At 47.6% G+C, this 20321-nt stretch overlaps 1 protein-coding gene across 1 annotated transcript in view; it reads left to right on the top strand.

Annotated features, from left to right (window-relative positions):
* Positions 1 to 19662, top strand: part of SLC5A5 (solute carrier family 5 member 5) — a 66942-nt gene extending 47280 nt beyond the window's left edge. The window contains exons 12-15 of the mRNA XM_085639642.1: positions 1122 to 1318; positions 17002 to 17105; positions 19026 to 19141; positions 19474 to 19662. Of these exons, the coding sequence (XP_085495768.1) occupies positions 1122 to 1318; positions 17002 to 17105; positions 19026 to 19141; positions 19474 to 19662 (606 nt within the window). The remainder of the gene's footprint in view (positions 1 to 1121; positions 1319 to 17001; positions 17106 to 19025; positions 19142 to 19473) is intronic.
* The last annotated feature ends 659 nt before the right edge of the window (positions 19663 to 20321 follow it).

Here is a 20321-nt window from a genome sequence, read left to right on the forward strand (position 1 = left end):
CACATCCGAAGCCTTCAAACCCATTGCGAAAGACTGAAAGTGATGGCCACTCACTTCTGCTCTGTGGGGCTGTGCATAGGGTCAGAGTGCACATCCACCAGTACACTGCCACCTAAAAATCACATTGAGTATTAAGGGGCCACTTGCATGCAAAGACAAGTGCAAAGTGGGCAAAGTTTGCCCGCCTTCACTGACATTTCAAAAAGTAAGCAAAGGGCGGCAGATTTCTCTGCAGGTTCAAAAGTCTCATTTCACTGATAAACTGCCCAAGGTCCCTGAGCTCACAGAGCCCTCCCAGGGGCTGGGCACATCTATTTGATTTATTATGAATCCATATTCTTGGGGAAATCACAAGTACTAGGTTCTCCACATTTCTCACAATTTCTGTTTATATGGCAAATATGGTGTTTGCATAATTTGTGATGGTGGTAGACTAGGTCTGGATAGGAAAAGTCTTGCAGGGGCTGTGAGACGGGATGTGTGCCACGGTCACATAAGGTGCCCTCGCAACATTCACCGCTTGACCTTCTTTTTTTTTTTTTTTAAAGTGCCTTTTTGTGTGCAAGAGCATCCCACACAATTTCACTGGCTGCGAGAGTCCAAGCATATGGATGAAAAAAATCATATTTTGACACCACTGCTTGCTTCCAGAAAAATCTGGCTCAGATTTGATGATACATTCAGTGATTAAACTGAGCTAGAAGTTGCAGGTGGAGCCCCCAGTACTCATTTTTGGGGACCTGGAATTATTTGTCTTCATCAGGCTTTGACCTTGATTGAACAAAGGAGAGAAAAACACAAAAGGGGAAAGTAAAAGGAAGAGATAGATGGACAAACAGTGACAAAGGGGGAAAGGAGGAGAAGGAGCTGCCGTAGTCCCCATGGTAGCAGGGAGGCATCTCACTGATGTATCAGCATCCTTGTCTCATTCTGTCCTCTCTCCTTCCATGCTGCCGTAGTCACCATGGTAACAGGGAGGCATCTTACTGATGTATCAGCATCCTTGTCTCATTCTGTCCTCTCTCCTTCCATGCTGCCGTAGTCACCATGGTAACAGGGAGGCATCTTACTGATGTATAAGCATTCTTGTCTCATTCTGTCCTCTCTCCTTCCATGCACAGGGCGTCTTCACTGGTCTCATGGTGGGCCTTGCGCTCACCCTATGGGTGGCTATAGGGGGGTCAATCTACCCGCCCTCAAACGAGATCATGGGGGTGCTGCCCACCCACGCCAGCTTCTGCCCACAGCGTAATACCACCAACGGCAGCATCACTTGGGGCCCTTTGACCCCAAAAAACTACACAGTGTCGCTGGAAAGGTAAGAGTGGAAAATGTGTGTGGAAAATAACTGCACTTTACTCCTGTGTCACACAGTTGTCTTAAGTGCATTTACAGATTAACAGCAGTAGTAACTTGTGTTTATGTAGTCCCAAATACTGCACTTCTGCCACTTGTAAGTGTTATATGTAAGAAATGTCACTGTTACACAATGTATGGTACTCTTTGAACAGTCTGCATGCACGCTAGCATGTGGACACAGTCCGAAGCAGGGCTCTTTTAAGCTTCACCTCCTTGCCATCTGCATGCCCTGCACCCTCTCCACAGCCACAGGGCGCCTGGCTCTGGTCTCAGAGGCATCTGCACATGTCAATCATGTATTCGTTTCACCACGATGGACGGCTCCATCTGCTTCACCAGGAGTCTAACCAACGACATCCACCGACAAAGGGAAACATTCAGCTCGCTCAGCCATCCTCCTGGCACGATGAGCTACTGAAGGAGTGCGTGCTGCCTCTTGTCTCAGACATCCTCCCGGGGCGATGAGCTACTGAGGGAGCGCGTGCTGCCTCCTGTCTCAGCCATCCTCCCGGCACGATGAGCTGCTGAGGGAGTGCGCGCTGCCTCTTGTCTCAGCAATCCTCCTGGTGTGATGAGCTACTGAAGGCGCATGCGCCGCCTGGCACGACGAGCTACTGAGGGAGGGCGCGCAGCCTCTTGTCTCAGACATCCTCCTGGTTTGATGAGCTACTGAAGGCGCATGCGCTGCCTGGCACGATGAGCTGCTGAGGGAGTGCGCGCTGCCTCTTGTCTCAGCCATCCTCCTGGTGTGATGAGCTACTGAAGACGCATGCGCTGCCTGGCACGATGAGCTGCTGAGGGAGTGCGCGCTGCCTCTTGTCTCAGCCATCCTCCTGGTGTGATGAGCTACTGAAGGCGCATGCGCTGCCTGGCACGCTGAGCTACTGAGGGAGCGCGCGCTGCCTCTTGTCTCAGCCATCCTCCTGGCACGATGAGCTACTGAGGGACTGCGCTGCCTCTTGTCTCAGCCATCCTCCCGGCATGATGAGCTACTGAGGGACCGCGTGCTGCCTCTTGTCTCAGCCATCCTCCGGGCATAATGAACTACTGAGGGAGCACGTGCTGTCTCTTGTCTCAGGCGTCCTCCCGACACGAGGAGCTACTGAAGGCGCATGCGCTGCCTGGCACGAAGAGCTACTGAGGGAGCGCGCGCTGCCTCTTGTCTCAGCCATCCACCCGGCGCGATGAGCTACTGAGGGAGTGCGTTGCCTCTTGTCTCAGCCATCCTCCCGGCATGATGAGCTACTGAAGGACCGCGTGCCTCTTGTCTCAGCTATCCTCCCAGCACGATGAGCTACTGACGGAGCGTGCTGCCTCTTGTCGCAGCCATCCTCCTGGCGCGATGAGCTACTGAGGGAGCATGCACTGCCTCTTGTCTCAGCCATCCTCCCGGCATGATGAGCTACTGAGGGAGCGCGTGCTGTCTCTTGTCTCGGCCATCCTCCTGGCGCGATGAGCTACTGAGGGAGCGCGCGCTGCCTCTTGTCTCAGCCGTCCTCCCGGCACGATGAGCTACTGAGGAGGCCCGCGCTGCCTCTTCTCTCAGCCGTCCTCTCGGCACAATTAGCTACTTAGGGTGCGTGCGCTGCCTCTTGTCTCAGGCGTCCTCCCAGCACGATGAGCTACTGAGAAAGCGCGCGCTGCCTCTTGTCTCAGCCACCCTCCAAGCACGATGAGCTACTGAGGGAGCCCGCGCTGCCTCTTGTCTCAGACATCCTCCCGGCACGATGAGCTGCTGAGGGAGCGCGCAGGCGTCCTCCCAGCACGATGAGCTACTGAGAAAGCGTGCACTGCCTCTTGTCTCAGCCATCCTCCCGGCATGATGAGCTACTGAGGGAGCGCGCGCTGCCTATTGTCTCAGCCATCCTCCTGGCGTGATGAGCTACTGAGGGAGCTTTGCTGCCTCTTGTTTCAGCCATCCTCCCGGCATGATGAGCTACTGAGGGAGCGCGTGCTGTCTCTTGTCTTAGCCATCCTTCTGGTGCGATGCGATACTGAGGGAGCCCGCGCTGCCTCTTGTCTCAGCCATCCTCCCGACATGATGAGCTACTGAGGGTGTGTGAACTGCCTCTTGTCTCAGCCTTCCTCCTGACACGATGAACTACTGAGGGATCGCGTGCTGCCTGTCTTAGCCATCCTCCAGGCACGATGAGCTACTGACGGAGAGTGCGCAGCCTCTTCTCTCAGCCATCCTCCTGGTGTGCTCAGTTACTGAAGGCGTATGCGCTGCCTGGCACGATGCGCTAATAAGGGAGCGCGCGCTGCCTCTTGTCTCAGCCATCCTCCAGGCACGATGAGCTACTGAGGGAGCCAGCGCTGCCTCTTGTCTCAACCATCTTCCCGGCATGATGAGCTACTGAGGGAGCGCATGCTGCCTCTTGTCTCAGCCATCCTCCCGGCACGATGAGCTGCTGAGGGTGCGTGCACTGCCTCTTGTCTCAGCCTTCACCTGACACGATGAGCTACTGAGGGATTGCTTGCTGCCTGTTTTAGCCATCCTCCCGGCACGATGAGCTAATGAGGGAGTGTGGGCTGCCTCTTGTCTCAGCCATCCTCCCGGCACGATGAGCTGCTGAGGGAGCGCGCATTGCCTCTTGTCCCAGCCATCCTCCTGGCATGATGAGCTGCTGAGGGTGCGTGTGCTGCCTCTTGTCTCAGCCGTCCTCCTGGTGTGATGAGCTACTGAAGGCGCATGCGCTGCCTGGCACGATGAGCTACTGACGGAGCGTGCGCTGCCTCTTGTCTCAGCCATCCTCCCGGCGCGATGAGCTACTGAGGGACCGCATGCTACCTCTTGTCTCAGCCATCCTCCTGGTGTGATGAGCAACGGAGGAAGCGCGCTGCCTCTTGTCTCAGCCCTCCTCCAGGCATGATGAGCTACTGAGGGAGCACGTGCTGCCTCTTGTTTCAGCCATCCTCCTGGCACGATGAGCTACTGAGGGAGCGCGCTGTCTCTTGTCTCAGCCATCTTCCAGCATGATGAGCTACTGAGGGAGCACGCGCTGCCTCTTGTCTCAGCCATCCTCCTGGCATGATGAGCTACTGAGGGAGCGCGCGCTGCCTATTGTCTCAGCCATCCTCCTGGCATGATGAGCTACTGAGGGAGCCCGCGCTGCCTCTTGTCTCAGCCATCCTCCTGGCACGATGAGCTAATGAGGGAGCGCGTGCTGCCTCTTGTCTCAGCCATCCTCCTGGCACGATGAGCTAATGAGGGAGCGCGTGCTGCCTCTTGTCTCAGCCATCCTCCCGGCACGATGAGCTGCTGAGAGAGCGCACTGCCTCTTGTCTCAGCCATCCTCCCGGCATGATGAGCTACTGAGGGAGCGCGTGCTGCCTCTTGTCTCAGCCATCCTCCCGGCATGATGAGCTACTGAGGGAGCGCGCTGCATCTTGTCTCAGCCATCCTCCAGGCACGATGAGCTACTGAGGGAGCATGCACTGCCTCTTGTCTCAGCCATCCTCCCGGCATGATGAGCTACTGAGGGCGCGCGCGCTGCCTATTGTCTCAGCCATCCTCCTGGCGTGATGAGCTACTGAGGGAGCCCGCGCTGCCTCTTGTCTCAGCCATCCTCCCGGCATTATGAGCTACTGAGGGAGCGCGTGCTGTCTCTTGTCTCAGCCATCCTTCTGGTGCGATGCGTTACTGAGGGAGCCCGCGCTGCCTCTTATCTCAGCCATCCTCCCGACACGATGAGCTACTGAGGGTGCGTGAACTGCCTCTTGTCTCAGCCTTCCTCCTGACACGAAGAACTACTGAGGGATCGCGTGCTGCCTGTCTTAGCCATCCTCCAGGCACGATGAGCTACTGACGGAGAGTGCGCAGCCTCTTCTCTCAGCCATCCTCCTGGTGTGATCAGTTACTGAAGGCGTATGCGCTGCCTGGCACGATGCGCTAATAAGGGAGCGTGCGCTGCCTCTTGTCTCAGCCATCCTCCAGGCACGATGAGCTACTGAGGGAGCCCGCGCTGCCTCTTGTCTCAGCCATCTTCCCGGCATGATGAGCTACTGAGGGAGCGCATGCTGCCTCTTGTCTCAGCCATCCTCCCGGAACGATGAGCTGCTGAGGGTGCGTGCACGTCCTCTTGTCTCAGCCTTCCTCCTGACACGATGAGCTACTGAGGGATCGCTTGCTGCCTGTTTTAGCCATCCTCCCGGCACGATGAGCTAATGAGGGAGTGTCGGCTGCCTCTTGTCTCAGCCATCCTCCCGGCATGATGAGCTACTGAGGGAGCATGTGCTGCCTCTTGTCTCAGCCATCCTCCCGGCGTGATGAGCTACTGATGGAGTGCCACTGCCTCTTGTCTCAGCCATCCTCCCGGCGTGATGAGCTACTGAGGGAGCTTGCGCAGCCTCTTGTTTACTGCGCATCACCACCTGCAGAGGAGAGGGGCAGCAACACAGAGCCAAACTCTGCAAACACCATCGGCTGAAGGAGAACAGTGTGCCCTGTGTGGTATAAAAACATACACACAACACATGCGCACGCACATACACAAACACACACTGATGTCCAAACTGTGCATGTCTTTTGTTTTTTTGTGGAGATGAAGATTGCTTTTCTGCTGCCTGCGGTATACTTGATTTTTGTTTGTGCGATAATTGGTCTGCTGCTGCATGTGCTTTGATGGGTTGTGTGTGATGAAATCTTGCACTTGTGCTGCATGTGCAGCACCTGGCCAATTAATAAATGATACTTGCAATACTAGTGTCTGTAATGCACATGTCCTGTATGTGATTTAAGCTTTCAATGCTACTGCCTGTGTTCCACCTTCCTGTGTGTTGGTGGAGCTTGCGCTGCAACCTGTGATTCACCTGTCCTGTGAACGAGGGAAGGTTGCACCTGCCTGTACTGCACTTGCTTTTTATTTAAGAAACGTTTGCAGTTCTGCTGTTGCTGCTTTCTGTTTGAGTGAAGCTTGCAGTTCTGCTGCTACTACTTTCTGTTTGAGTGAAGCTTGCAGTGCTGCTGCCAGTGATGCATCTGTCCTGTATGTGAGCGAAGCTTGCCCTGCTGCAGCCGGCACTGCACTTGTTTTTGGTTTGAGTGAAGGTTGCAGTGCCATTGCTTGTATTGCACCTGTCCCATGTGTGAGTGAAGCTTGAAGTGCTGCCACCTGTGATGCACCCGTCCCATGTGTGAGGGAAGCTTGCACTGCTGTGATTCACTTGTTCTGTGTGTGAGTGAAGCTTGAAGTGAAGTGCTGCTGCCTGTGATGCACCCGTCCCATGTGTGAGGGAAGCTTGAACTACTGTGATTCAATTGTCCTGTGTGTGAGGGAAGCTTGCAGTGCTACAGCCTATATTGCGCTTGCTTTCTGTTTGAGTCAAGCTTGCAGTGCTGCTGCCTGTACTGCGTTTGCTTTTTCTTTGAGTCAAGCTTGCAGTCCTGCTGCGTGTCTTGCACCTGTTTGAACAGTAAATGAAGCAGTCAGTTTGCAAACAAATGTAAACCAATATAACTCGTTGCCTCATGTCTGTCTGTGTCTGGTAAAACCAATATATTACAAATCAAGGTGAAGATAGAGTGCCTTCCTCTCGCCTCTAGATTTGTGCTTGGTTAGTCTGGTAGGGATATGGGCAAAGAGTGGTACAAATGCTCACCAGGACATAACTGGTTTCGATGCCCCCAGATACTCCTGTCAGTCGACACAGACTGTTCCCTTTTTAAATCTCCTTTTTATTGAGTGAGTGTTAAACATCAAAGTATACAGTACTGTACTAACTATCTCAGAAGTAGGAACATCGTCATCAAAGCAGAATATGCAATGGTACAAGCGCAGCGGCTGGCTTGCACTTAGGATAGTGGGGGAAGGGTCCCCCGGCCAGATACATCTTGCAGCAAATGGTGCATAAGTATACTTTGGGCCAGAGTGTTCCCTTGAGAACAAATTCTAGATCTAATCTGATTCCTACAAACCTTGGTAAATATCTCGTAAAGGACATACAAGGAAGCAGTGTTTATGTGTGCGATATTCACATGACCTTTATTTTTTATTGAGTCAACGTGCCTCAGATTGAGTGTAATGCATCATACCCCGAGGAAATGCCTGAAAGGGGAGCGCCTTCAGTGTCTGAGATATGCCTCATGAGGACCGATTATATTGGAACACAACCTCTCCGACCAGACAATATCATCAAGACGAACCAGGACAGAACACTATCTTTGGAGAAACCTTGGCCACCTGGTGAACAGAGTCAAAGGGAAGATACCGAACTGGCAAAACAATCTCAAGTGTATTTGTTCTGGCACCACTCCAAAGAAGGAAATGTAATGAATTGCGTTAGAAAGCATTGCATATCTCTAGGGAAAGTGATAAAAACGATATATGTCTTGGATAAGATATAGCCGTCATAAAAATCACTTACTGCAACTAAAAGGAATTATGATTTCTAAGAGACCTCGATAATAAAAGAGAAAATTGCTGTGGTAGGTTCATAGACATGAACATGGCTGAGTCCTGCAGTGTCCTTAAGAATGTCTTCTTCTGATGGGGAAAATAACGTGTAACTGTAGAGTGGGTTCTCTTTATTAGTATATCCAGTGTTGAATTTACAGACTGATCCAAACGTTTGGTGGATAAGTTCTGTTTCCCAGTTTTTTTTAAAGTAATATGTGAATAACAAAAAATTCCTAATTAAAGGATTTATAAATAAAGTACACTGGAGAGAACTAATACTTTTAAATAATTTGCATTTAGTTTAAATGGTTGTTAACTCACTTTATCTGGATACAATGACATTCTGGCATTGACTTAGATCTTCAGGATTAGCGCTAGAAACCTCTAGTCTGTAACCTTCTTGAGATGTAGTGATCAGAGCTATGTGGGGTTGAGACTGGCTTGGTAGCACATAGATATATTGTGTCAGTGCTCTCCTGTGGACACATCTGAAAATCCCAGTTGTAAAATCTGATTTTCAAATGTATTTTGTGCTATGATTACATAGAAAGCTAGCTAATCATTTCGGAAATACCCTTGGAATGGCCATTCTATGTTTCTGAAACCAATATTTGGTAGGAAATTTCTTTGTGACTAAGTCACTAAAAGCCACATAAGAAGTAAATTAGTCTAGAGGGCCCGCCTCACTGCCAGACACAGCATATACTAAGGCGATCTTGCAAGGGATAAGCAAACTATAAAGTTTGCTTGCAAAGTTGACAAACTCTGCAATTCATGAAGTTGGAAAACGTTGTTGACGTTGCAGAAGCATTTCCCATAAAACCTTATTTTGCCAGAGACTTCTCCTGCTAACTCCATCACAAACTCGATTTTTATATTATATTCCCCACCAATTTTGTTTTAAACCTGTCCAACCTCAGCACCCTGAGGCGTGCAAAGTATTGCTAACAGTTTTACTATGCTGCAGAGTAAATTGGAAGGGCCCTTTTTGTTATATGTTCAATGGGCTACCTAAGAGGGTGATTTGGTTGAATAAGTAATGTACTATCAGTGTTTTCTACAGACCTCAGTTTCCCATCTGGGAGTGCATACAAATACTATGAGCGTCAATCGCCGGTCATGGTGGTTGACTTCGAGACCTGGAGTCCTTGACGTTGAAGAAACGGCAATCCATTTTCGAAGCCACCCTGCCAACAGGAAAAGATACCAAGCTAGCGGATGCCCCATGCCCCTGAAAAGGAACCATTTCTGGAGGAGGAAAAGCCAAAGACACAAAAACCTTCCAGTAGAAATCCCAGAAGGGCTGGAGGCAACAGAGAGGGTCAACCTGGAATAAAGGACAAAAAATGTAGGAATACTAGTAAGAACACAATGAACTAACTAGGAGCATGTTCACAGAACGAGGAGGTTTGTGATGCTGTCCTGGCATGGTCTAGCATCCTTATATACTGTTAATTGACCAGGAACAGGAAGCAAGTCACAGGAAAAAACCAGCCGCCATCTTGGATTGGGAGTTTTTACCATAGGAAAGAATAGACGAGGAACTATCTTGGATTGGGTTGTTTAATAGTCCAAGATGGCGGCAGCTGCCCAGAACGTCGAAGAAACCTGCCTGAAAGGGTGCAGTCTGAACCGATTGTGTGACACCCCTCTCCCCCTCTCAGCCTGCACTCGCTTGCCCAAACACCCAGCCATAAGGTAGGTCCTGACACGAGACTGCTGCGTCCCGCACATCACCCTAACAGCGCGTTAACAGAAGCTCTCGCCGCGCTCAGAGTGCGGCGCACCTGACAATGAGTGCCTCAATTCAAAGTGCCAATTTTTTGTCACATGTCTGACATTTCACCACAATGTGCATTTTACAACTTCATTTGCAGAGCTTTCTCCTTGGCAAAGAAAACATCAAAAAAGGGGCATGTCATAGCAAAAGCTTTAAAAACGTATCTGATATTACTTAACAGACTTAGTCGGCCTCATGTATCCTATAGCTTGCTAGCAGATAAATGATTGCAACACACAGGTTGGCCAACAAACAATACGTTTCTCTAGCCTATGAGTCACATGCTATCCCGTAAAGCTGTGGAGCAGCATCTGATGCTGAGTGCACTCAGACAATCACTAGAATCATTCAGTCTTGGAGTTTGAGCCAAGCGATGAAATTTGACGGCTTGGAAACTCAACTATCATTGAATGCGAAGTCACTTCGTTTCACAGTGCACACCAACCTCACACTCAAGGAACACATTGCCAAAAAAATCAAAGACACTGTTTGTTATATCCTGAGTATTACATTTAATTGTAATCAGCCTAGGTCTTCCTAGCTGCTCAGCCAGAGTGACAGATGGTGACGGAATATTGGTGTGACTGTGATACGTGGAATGCCTGGGTGCCTGAGTGGATGTGTGGATGACAGTTGGAGATGGGCTGAGCAGCTAGGCAGGCTGCTCCTGGTGGGGCTGGTGTAGGAGATGTAGGAGCTGGTACATGGCTGAACTAAGACTGTTATTGTTTGGAACTGGAACCAATAAAGAAGACTTAGAAACTTACAACATGGCTACCAGTGTCTTCATGTACAGAGCACATTTAATTTTTGGCGACGAGCGGACCTGGACCCAAGTGTGCTTAAGGACAGAACAGAAACCAAGAGACTACTAAAGAAATCCAGTTATCAGCGTAAATACAAGGAAAAAAAGCATCTACATGAAGCTGTATGAAGTAAAAGTCAAGGCAAGCCAGCCCCACCAGTGTCCATGTCATCGGACGGCCCCAACCATTGAGTGTGTTCTGCTTGATCTTGCTCCATGGACTTGACCACAGGTATGGTCTGTATGTTAGGGTATGCCTGATGTAAGTTTCACCCTACCACTTCCTTTAATATCTGCCGTATGGATGTATCTACAGCGTAAAGGAGTTATGGCTGTTCAAGATGTGAGTTATGGACTAACTCAGTGAAACTCATTCACAGGTGCCACACAGGAGCGGTTTGGTTCTGCTAAGATTGGTGCTTTTATGGCACATAGAAAGTACAAGTGTAGGGGCATATCAGCAACGAGGCGATATAAAATTATCGCCGCTTTTGCGTCAGTTTTCGGGCGAAAAGCGGCGATAATTTTATCGCCTAATTAGCAAGGTCACGCTATCGCGTGAAACCTTGCATTAGCGCCCATATTCGTAACGCCCAGCTTTGCATCTCTAATGAGATGCAAAGTGGGCATTCCTGACCTGACATGACTGGAGAAGCGACATTTCTCCTATCATCAAGCCCCACGCTATGAAGCATAGCGGCAAGAAAAGTAGCAATAACCCCTGTTATCGCTACTTTCCTTACACCTGCTTCAGGACTGACTTAGCCATAATATCCTATGGAGGGTGGATATCATGGCTAAGTATGAGAGGTCCTATCATCAAGCTAACGCCAAACTTCGTGAGATTAACGCTGGGTTTGGCAGTTAGCACTAGGATTTTTATCGCTTTTGAGATAAGTGTTGCTAATAGCAATAATAAGTGCGCTTAGCGATAATTATCGCCGGTTGTTGCTGATATGCCCCATGGTCTGTTATCAATGTGGATATATTGTGCCTGGAAGTTATCATACAAAGCCACATTTTCCTGGATATGTTTTCTACAATTTGTCTTCATCCACATGATATTACTACTTTAATTTGTCTTCACCCTCAAGATAGCAAAAACTAGTATTAGCTGCTTGTTTGCTGCTATGCTGCGTCAAGGTGTTGTCTGAGGCAAAATGGTCTTGGTGCTTGGGAGATACGTGGAATGTCAGAGGATCAATATTTTCTGCCACAAACTTGTATGAAATAGTACTCCTCACGCTAGCTTGCAACACTTTCATGGCACATCTGTCTATTTTTTTTATCTGCAAAAGAAATGTCACGTAAAATCTTTTATGCTGCCTACAGGGATTTTCTCCTCAGCTGAGACTTGATTGCGCTGTTAAACCGTCTCATGGCGGTTTGCAAATATGGCTTTGAAGACATTTGGAAACCGGGGGCTCTACGTCTCAGTTATGTTTCAACTGTGTCTAATTTCACTCGTGGATTTGAATTGATGCAGGTCTGCGTGGCATCCATTAGTTAACTTTCGTACCAGTGACTCTGCAATCTGTGGCATGGGTCTGTTTAACCGCTGATTTGCAGTTTGAACAAGATGTGCGTGTCATTTTCAGCGCGCGCAAGCTTACCTGCATCAAACGGAGTCTCTCGGAATTTCCACAGCATGCTGTGCTGTGTCATCTCCTCGTCGTTCTCTTCTACGTAGCATGGTGCTGCAGCGGTATGTTTGGGACCACCAACGTGCAGTGAGCCATCCAGCACTACGTCGCATACGTGCCGCCATCTTGGGGATGGCACATTCTGATGGATGTCGTGATACCAGCCACATTGTTTCCGGCCACACAAATAAAGTTTTCTTCTACATGAAGTACGGGGGGACAACGTGGGGTTTGTTTGTGCATCACAAGTGAGGAAAATTGAGTTTGCGGTTCGGCAGTACAAGTTGAAGTGTCTTCCACAAAGGTATCATCTTTGGTTGCAAGCTCCGTTTCACACACTGGAATGCGGAACACCAACTTCATGTATGTCGGGTTTATGTTTGTTTCGTTTAATGACCAACTGTGTTAACCATGTTTCACTCCGGAGCCTTATGACTTCAATGTTTTCATTTTCCAACCAATAGCACTTCCTGTGCCCTGTGACTTTTACACGCTACTGCTTTGGGGTTTACAGCTTCAGAAACTTTGTATTTTGATTATTCCAATGTGGCAATTTACAAGAAGCAACACAATGTGTGCACTACATCTGAGTGTGCACAGTATTCTACAACTCGGGTGAGGAGCCGCTCACCCGTGTGGGGCGCAGGTCACTTGTGTTTTACACTTGTTGGAATTGTATTAACATGTTCAAAGTTTGATATGTAGTGATGCCACAGTTTTACGCCTTTTAATTGGTTGGGACGTCCTAGTCTGGTGGGTGGACATCACATGTTATTTCCACTTGAGGGTGGTTCTGGTCTTGGTGGGTGGTTTCCCACTTCTTTGTGTTGTGTTGGTAAGTCGTCTTGCGCTGCACGTCTTGTCTGTTTGTATGTGTGTAAGTCGCCCTGCGCTTCACGTGTTGTCCTGTGTAAGTCGCCCTGCGCTTCAGATGTTGTTGTGTGTAAGTCGCCCTGCGCCTCACATGTTGTCCTGTGTAAGTCGCCCTGCGCTTCAGATGTTGTTGTGTGTAAGTCGCCCTGCGCCTCACGTGTTGTCCTGTGCAAGTCGCCCTGCGCTTCAGTTGTGTGTAAGTTGCCCTGCGCATCACGTGTTGTCCTGTGTAAGTCGCCCCGCGCTTCAGATGTGGTTGTGTGTAAGTTGCACTGCACCTCACTGTGTGTACTCTCTATGTGGTCCATATTGTGGTACACGTGTATCTGTAGTGTTGGTTCACCCTTGTTGTCTGCTTCTGGCCTCGGGTGTTTGTCGTGGGGTGTGTGCACCCTTCACTACTTTATTTTCAAATGTTCATGGGGAAGGATGGGGTTATTGCTAGTTTGCAATTTAAATTGCTTGACAATTTTTATTCCTTCCCAAAAGTCCGCAGTGTTAGTCTGTTTCTCTACGTCTTAACATTGTTTGTGATTTGATCATTTATTTCACGCTTTGCTATGACTTAATCTTCATGAGAGAGGATGGGCGATTTTGATGCATGTTTTTATATGTCGTATTTTGCCCATCTTTTCTTTATTTGCATTGTTCTCTCTTTTGTGATGTTTTACTTTTAGTTGCATCCTTGAGTTACGAACATTACTGCTTCTCTTGTGTATAGTTCTCTGCTTTAGTATTGTAATCTTTGTTTTCGTTTCAAAAGGAAAGGGATAATGTTATATCCTGAGTATTACATTTAACTGTAATCAGCCTAGGTCTTCCTAGCTGCTCAGCCAGAGTGACAGATGGTGACGGGATGTTGGTGTGACTGTGATGCGTGGAAGGCCTGGGTGCCTGAGTGGATGTGTGGATGACAGTTGGAGATGGGCTGAGCAGCTAGGCAGGCTGCTCCTGGTGGGGCTGGTGTAGGAGATGTAGGAGCTGGTACATGGCTGAACTAAGACTGTTATTGTTTGGAACTGAAACCAATAAAGAAGACTTAGAAACTTACAACATGGCTACCAGTGTCTTCATGTACAGAGCACAACACTGTTTCTGCCAGAAAGGGACATCAGAACTGCGGTTCAAGCCCCTGTACTCTTGCATCTGGGTGGTGGTCATGGCTCGCTTCTTGGCCTCCCAGGCTCCCGCTAGCAGCCCTTAAGAGAATCCAACACGCCCCTCACGTGTCATCCAGGCTCTGCAGAAATATGATCATATCACCCCACCCTGATGGAACTCCATTGGCTTCCCTTGCCGATTAGTACCATCTTCAATCCAGCCGCATCATTTACCAAGTCATCACGGCCAGCACACCCACTTATCGTGCAGACAAGCTCACCACCTCCAGTGGTTTGCAGCACACCTGCAGCAAGGACGCCATCAGACTGCAGACTAAGAAGTGCAAAAAACGAAAAACAATAGAGCAGGGCTTTTTCGTCTATGCAGCAAGGATCAGGAGCAACACCCCGAATCCATCAGGCCCATCCCAAGGTTGTTCCAATGCAGGAAAGGATTGAAGATGCGCCTGTTAAAGAACAGTACATGCAGTCCATTGACAGCCACAAAACAGCTCCCGCTGCCATCACCGGTTAGCTTCATGCTTGACTTGGGCCCCGCATAGCGCTGTCGGTTGGCTCAGCTCACACTGTAGACATACCACATACATACATACACTCAAACGGTCACTGGTCACTTGCAACTGTTCATATTGAAAAGTAAATGTAAGTGTGCATTTCCTGCAAAGGCCTCTGTTAGGAGTGTAGGAACGGAACTGTTCCGAATCAATTTCCAGGGAATTCTGTGCTCTCCCTTCATTGGTCAATTCGTGTCCTAAGGAAGGCCTTACATTATATACTAGTTCGATGGTACTCAATTACGCCGTAAAAGCTCAACTTCGAACCGCAAGTTTAACAGCAAAGTATTTCGAGATTGCACCAGCGTGATGGAAGTTTCACTCACGACTAGTTTAGTTAATTGTCAAACTCTCACGAGTGTGATCACATCCCCGACTATGAAATAACTGATGTCTCAGTCAGCAAGTATGGGAAGTCGGAGGCAGTGGTCACTGCCTGGCTTGCAGTTTGGTACCCGCGACCCCGCCCTGGGGGCCTGAAGGCAGCAGCAGGAAGTAATCAAGCCTCGGGGGTAATGTTCCTCTCTGTAGATTCGGGTCTTTCTTCGAGCCCCTCATCAGCAAGTAGGAGGGTGTGGCGTGGAGGGGCAAACAGAAGAGTAACAGGAGTGAACCTCAGTGCCTGCGTGATGTCATGTCCTGTACCTCAGTTATTCACCGCCTTCGACTGTGGGTGGGAGATTGGGTAAAAATCCTATTAACTCTTGAAATCTATTTTTTCCAGCTAGGAGGATTCGCACGATTGAAGGGAGTAAGGGGCATATCAGCAACAACCGGCGACAATTATCGCTCAGCGCTCTTAGCGTGAGGATAATTATCGCCGGGTAACATGGATTTTTATCACTGAGATATCGTGCTATTAGCAACGCTTATCTCCTCAGTGATAAAAATCCTCGTGCTAACTGCCTAACGTGAGATTATCACTGGAAACCCAGCGATAATCTCACGTAGTGTGGCGTTAGCTTGCTGATAGGGACTCACAATGTTAGCCATGATATCCACCTTCCATAGGATATCATGGCTAAGTCAGTCCTGAAGCAGGCATAAGGAAAGTAGCGATAGCAGGGGTTATCGCTACTTTTCCTGACGCTATGTTTCATAGCGTGGGGCTTGATGATAGGAGAAATGTTGCTTAGCGACATTTCTCCTGTCATGTTAGGTCAGGAACACCCACTTTGCATCTCATTAGAGATACAAAGCTGGGCGTTGGGAATCCCGAAGCTAAAGCAAGGTTTCACGTGTTAGCGTGGCCTTGCTAATTTGGCGATAAAATTATCGCCGCTTTTCGGCAGAAAACGGCCGCAAAAGCGGTGATAATTTATTATCGCCAGCTTGTAAATATGCCCCTAAATGAGGGTCGCGCGCCGCGTACCTGGTGGTCTGCAGATCTCTTTAATTTCCAAAGTGCCTCGCAGTTTTTTTTTTTACTTTATTCTGGAAAGCAATTTTTCTATGTTCAGCCTTTATTTACATGCATTCGACGTACTTGTGGCCAATTTTGTGCAGCTTTTAGACAGTAGTGATCTAGCTGTTGCAGAAACAGTACTTTATGGCGCCATTTATTATCCTAAGATGATGTTTTTCACCAAAAAAAGAGAGACCTGCTGGAACTGAGCATGTCAAGGCTATACTATCAAAACTGCAATGGGTAGGTTTATCGGTTTTAAAAAATGAAATCGTAAAATCGCTACCCTTTTTTCTAATGTATTATAATATTATGTGGGACATAGATAATATGCATAAATATATGAATAAAAGTTCTGATGCAGGCAGCTTACCTTTGATAAGAAGATAATTTAAAGCCAGTCAGAAATCGGCATCCCTTCTTATTGCTCACATTTGTGCAACTGTTGGAGAGAGAGGGGTATACCTGAATATCTACGGCTCATGCGCAAAACCGCTGCTGCAGTATTTTAGGACACTATGTAACCAAACTTAGGTGTAAAATGCGGCTTAGTTCATATTATGCACTTTTCCTTTATTAACAAATCTGCATTTCTGTGCCATTTAATCATTGTTTATTTATAGTTTGCCAGAGAACCAACCATATACTACAGCAGATTTGGTTGCATGTCCTGCTTTCAGCTTAAAATTAAACACACTTATTATTTCTACACACATGAGCTTATTATCAAGAAAAAGGTATCAAATCACAAGCAAAAAATCCAGTACAAAGCATCAAATTTGTTTGGGGGTATTTTTGATGTTCATTCCCAGATGTACTCTTTGTAACCACTTAATTTCCTTTTTGGAATAATGGTAAACTTCTGTCCCCAATCCAAGATGGCCGCCTGAATTTTTACTCTTAGCAATTACTGCAACGAGTGTTTATCTAGGGAGCGAAAATCCAGGCAGCAATCTTGTAAAGAAGACAGCCTTTGTCCATCGCTGGCCTTTTACACAATTCCTATAATGTTACAGTTTTGTGATGTCACTTCCTGAACTTGAAGATGCCGCTTCTTTTTCAGGCCAGCCATTGCAGATGACTTTTACGCCTTGTCATACCTGTACTATGGAGCGGTCGGAACAATAACCACTATCATTGTCGGAGTACTGGTCAGCTACTTAACAGGTAAAACCCTCAGATGAGCTGTGAACATAGAAAAAGTGAAAAAATTCTCTACAAAGTAAGACTAGAGGATGGGAATTATTACAAAAGCAACAATTCTACATTTCTAACTGCTTACCATGAATTAACCAGACTAGCATATTCTCTCTCTATATCATAAGTATGCAAATTCTGCAAAACCTTGAGCCTAACCTGCGGGTTGTTTGTATATATGGTGTGAGCCACGACATTTTGATTTTACTAAAATTAAATATAAATACTATATTTACAGGCGTTTTCAGGCCGCCCCTACAACTACTGGTCAGTTTTTAAATCATTCACATAGGGGCATATCAGCAAGGCCTGGCGATACTCTGAATTTTATCGCGGAGATAACGTGCTATTAGCAACGTTTATCTCCAAAGCGATAAAATTCAGAGCGCAAGCTGCCAAATGTGCGATTATCGCTGGAAATCCAGCGATAATCACACAACTTTTGGCGATAGCTTGCTGATAGGGCCTCACATACTTAGCCATGATATCCACCTTCCATAGGATATCATGGCTAAGTCAGTTTCAAAGCAGGCGTAAGGAAAGTAGCGATAACAGAGGTTATCGCTACTTTTCTTGTTGCTATGCTGCTTTGCGTGAGGCTTGATAATAGAAGAAATGTCGCTTAGCGACATTTCTCCCATTATCCCGGGGAGGAACGCCAACTTTGCATCTCAGGGCGTTAAGGGAAATGGCTATAAGGCAAGGTTTCACGCAATAGCGTGACCTTGCTGATAAGGCGATAAAATTATCGCCGCTTTTCGTCCGAAAACGGACGCAAAGCGGCAATAATTTTTTATCGCCTGCTTGCTGATATGCCCCATCGTTCTTCTGCCCACTACAGCATATGGCATAGTGCAATGGGTCAGCTCACTTCAGCCATTCAGTGCCAAAGTCTACTTTGGCATTCTGGGCTTTTTGAGACCAAAAAATATTTTTGCTTTTAGCCATTTTTTATTTTTACATTATTGAGGGTCCAGCAGCACCCTCAACAATAAAATTTTACAAAAACCATGCCAAAACAAAATATGCATTGACCAAGCCAAAATGGCTGGAAGTCAACGCCAGACCTACTGGATTTGCCAATGTTTGGGAAATGAGAGGACAGATTTTCTGCAATTCACTGCCATCTAGAGGAATTGTGCAAACCTGCAATTTTGTATTCAATATTTTCAAATAACATTTTGAGGCAGTGTTTTGCCGCACACACCTACATGATAAAAATGCTTCCATATCTTCACAAATACAGGTGTGGGTAACATTAGACGTTAATGCAAGGGGTGAGACACCTATATAGAGGAAGCTCAGGCCTTATGGAGAGATTATTTGTGCTTATTTATCCCACTTGGGAGTCAAGAGTGTTAACCATTCATGTACCAAGAAGCTAGAAGCCTGGTGTAGTTAGAACCAAATGAACTGGCCTACAAGGCTGGATCACCTCTGCCGCCCCATCAGTGGCCTCCTGACACATCTAGTGATTGAGTGAGAAACTCTGGTTTTATTTTTCAAAGAAGCACCCTCAAAACAAGAGGTTTTCTTTGAAGAAGAAAAAATCAGCACCCTCACTTGCTTGGGAGTTTTCTCTTAGTGCATGGAAGACATTTTGGGATTTGGGAACCTGCCATCAGTAGGGCTGGCGGCCTGAGGCCATGTTCGCCACCGCTTGCTCGCCACAGAGGATGTGCCAACAGTTGGGAAAACTACAATTCCCCGTGTGAAGGGCAGAATGGACGAGGTTGGCAGTCGTCTCACGACAAATGTTTGACACCTGTCCCGTTACTGCCAAGCTCAAAATGAATGCCACAGTGGTAAATGTCACACTCTGGCAGGAATATAAGGCAGGCCACTGAACTCATAATTGTGTCCTAATGTGAATGGTCTTTGTGTGTCCAGGTCCAACCAAGAGGCATGAAATTGCTCCCGGGCTGCTGTGGTGGGACCTCAAGAAGCCAGAAGCATCTGGTCCATCTCCGAAGAAGAACAAAGCCTCGGAGGAGAACATCAATTCAGTAAGCCATAGGTTCAGGGGGTGGCAGGGGCAAAGGAGACCTTGCAGTGGGAGGTGGGCTCATGGAGCTGGGGGAAAAGGGTAATGGAGAATAATATTGATCGAGGCATTAATAGGGAGCAAAGAGAGCTAAGTTCAATTTAGGGGTGCACATTTATTTGTGACCTGAGCCCATGCTTGCCATGCATGTCTACTGTCATTACACCAGTGGCCACCGCTCCCAGTCCATGCAGGCATGACACCTGCAGGTGCTGGCAGAAGGCATTTGCAGGACTAGTCAACTCTGGCCATGCATCCTTTGAATCACGATCTTTCTCTCCATCCTGTCCACAGGAAGGTGCTGCTTCTATGTTCCTGCTAACCAGCGTGAAGGAGCCGGATGTGGTCAATCCTTTAATCGTGAACGGCAAAAGCGAAAGTGCTGTGGCCAATGGGGGCCTCCAGGAATGGGGCATGGATTGGACCTCCAGGCCCACACAGAAAGACGTCAGTCTCCACCTGCCCAAGGAATCCAATGTGTAGGGCTGGTCAAGCCCTATCCTGGAACCTAGGAGAGTACAAACCTTTCGGTGAAGCCGTCACTAGAAACTCTGAAAGGGAAAGAGAGAATACAAAATGAACGCTCCAACTGTTTTGAACTGTGTGTTTTGGAGCTCAAGGGAGCTGGTGACTAATTGCAATTTATATTTCCAGTACAATAATGTAGTAAAAAGGATATCCCTTCCTCATAGAGAAAGGGTTTTCGGATCTAAGATAATCCTTAAAGACATGGCCCCATGGCCCCAAAATGTATTGTCAAATCTACTTGTTTAAGAAAAGAATCAAACTGTTCATTGGGGGGGGCAAGGACACTTGATGCCTAAGAGAGGCCAAGCTGAATGTAATCTTGGAAGAAAACCTCCTTGACGATATTTTTTTGGGGTGTTAGAAGGCCACATTTCAAAGTTTCAGTGGATCCCGTCCATATGGAAGCCACTTTGCTGTTCAGTTTCACTTGGTTTATGACAAAAACAGAGTCTAAGGCACTTAAAAGAAGGTTCTCGTAATTCTGATGCATCTGGAATGATCAATTCTGCAGCATACAGTTAATTTAGATGTTCAGTGTTATTGGGGTATTACCAAAGAAATTGGTGTGTGTTTTTGCGCCACTTTCATGATTTACATAATTTTCTAATATTTAC

This window comes from Triturus cristatus, chromosome 12, assembly GCF_964204655.1.
Source record: "Triturus cristatus chromosome 12, aTriCri1.1, whole genome shotgun sequence".
In the NCBI taxonomy this organism is placed as follows: Eukaryota; Metazoa; Chordata; class Amphibia; order Caudata; family Salamandridae; genus Triturus; species Triturus cristatus.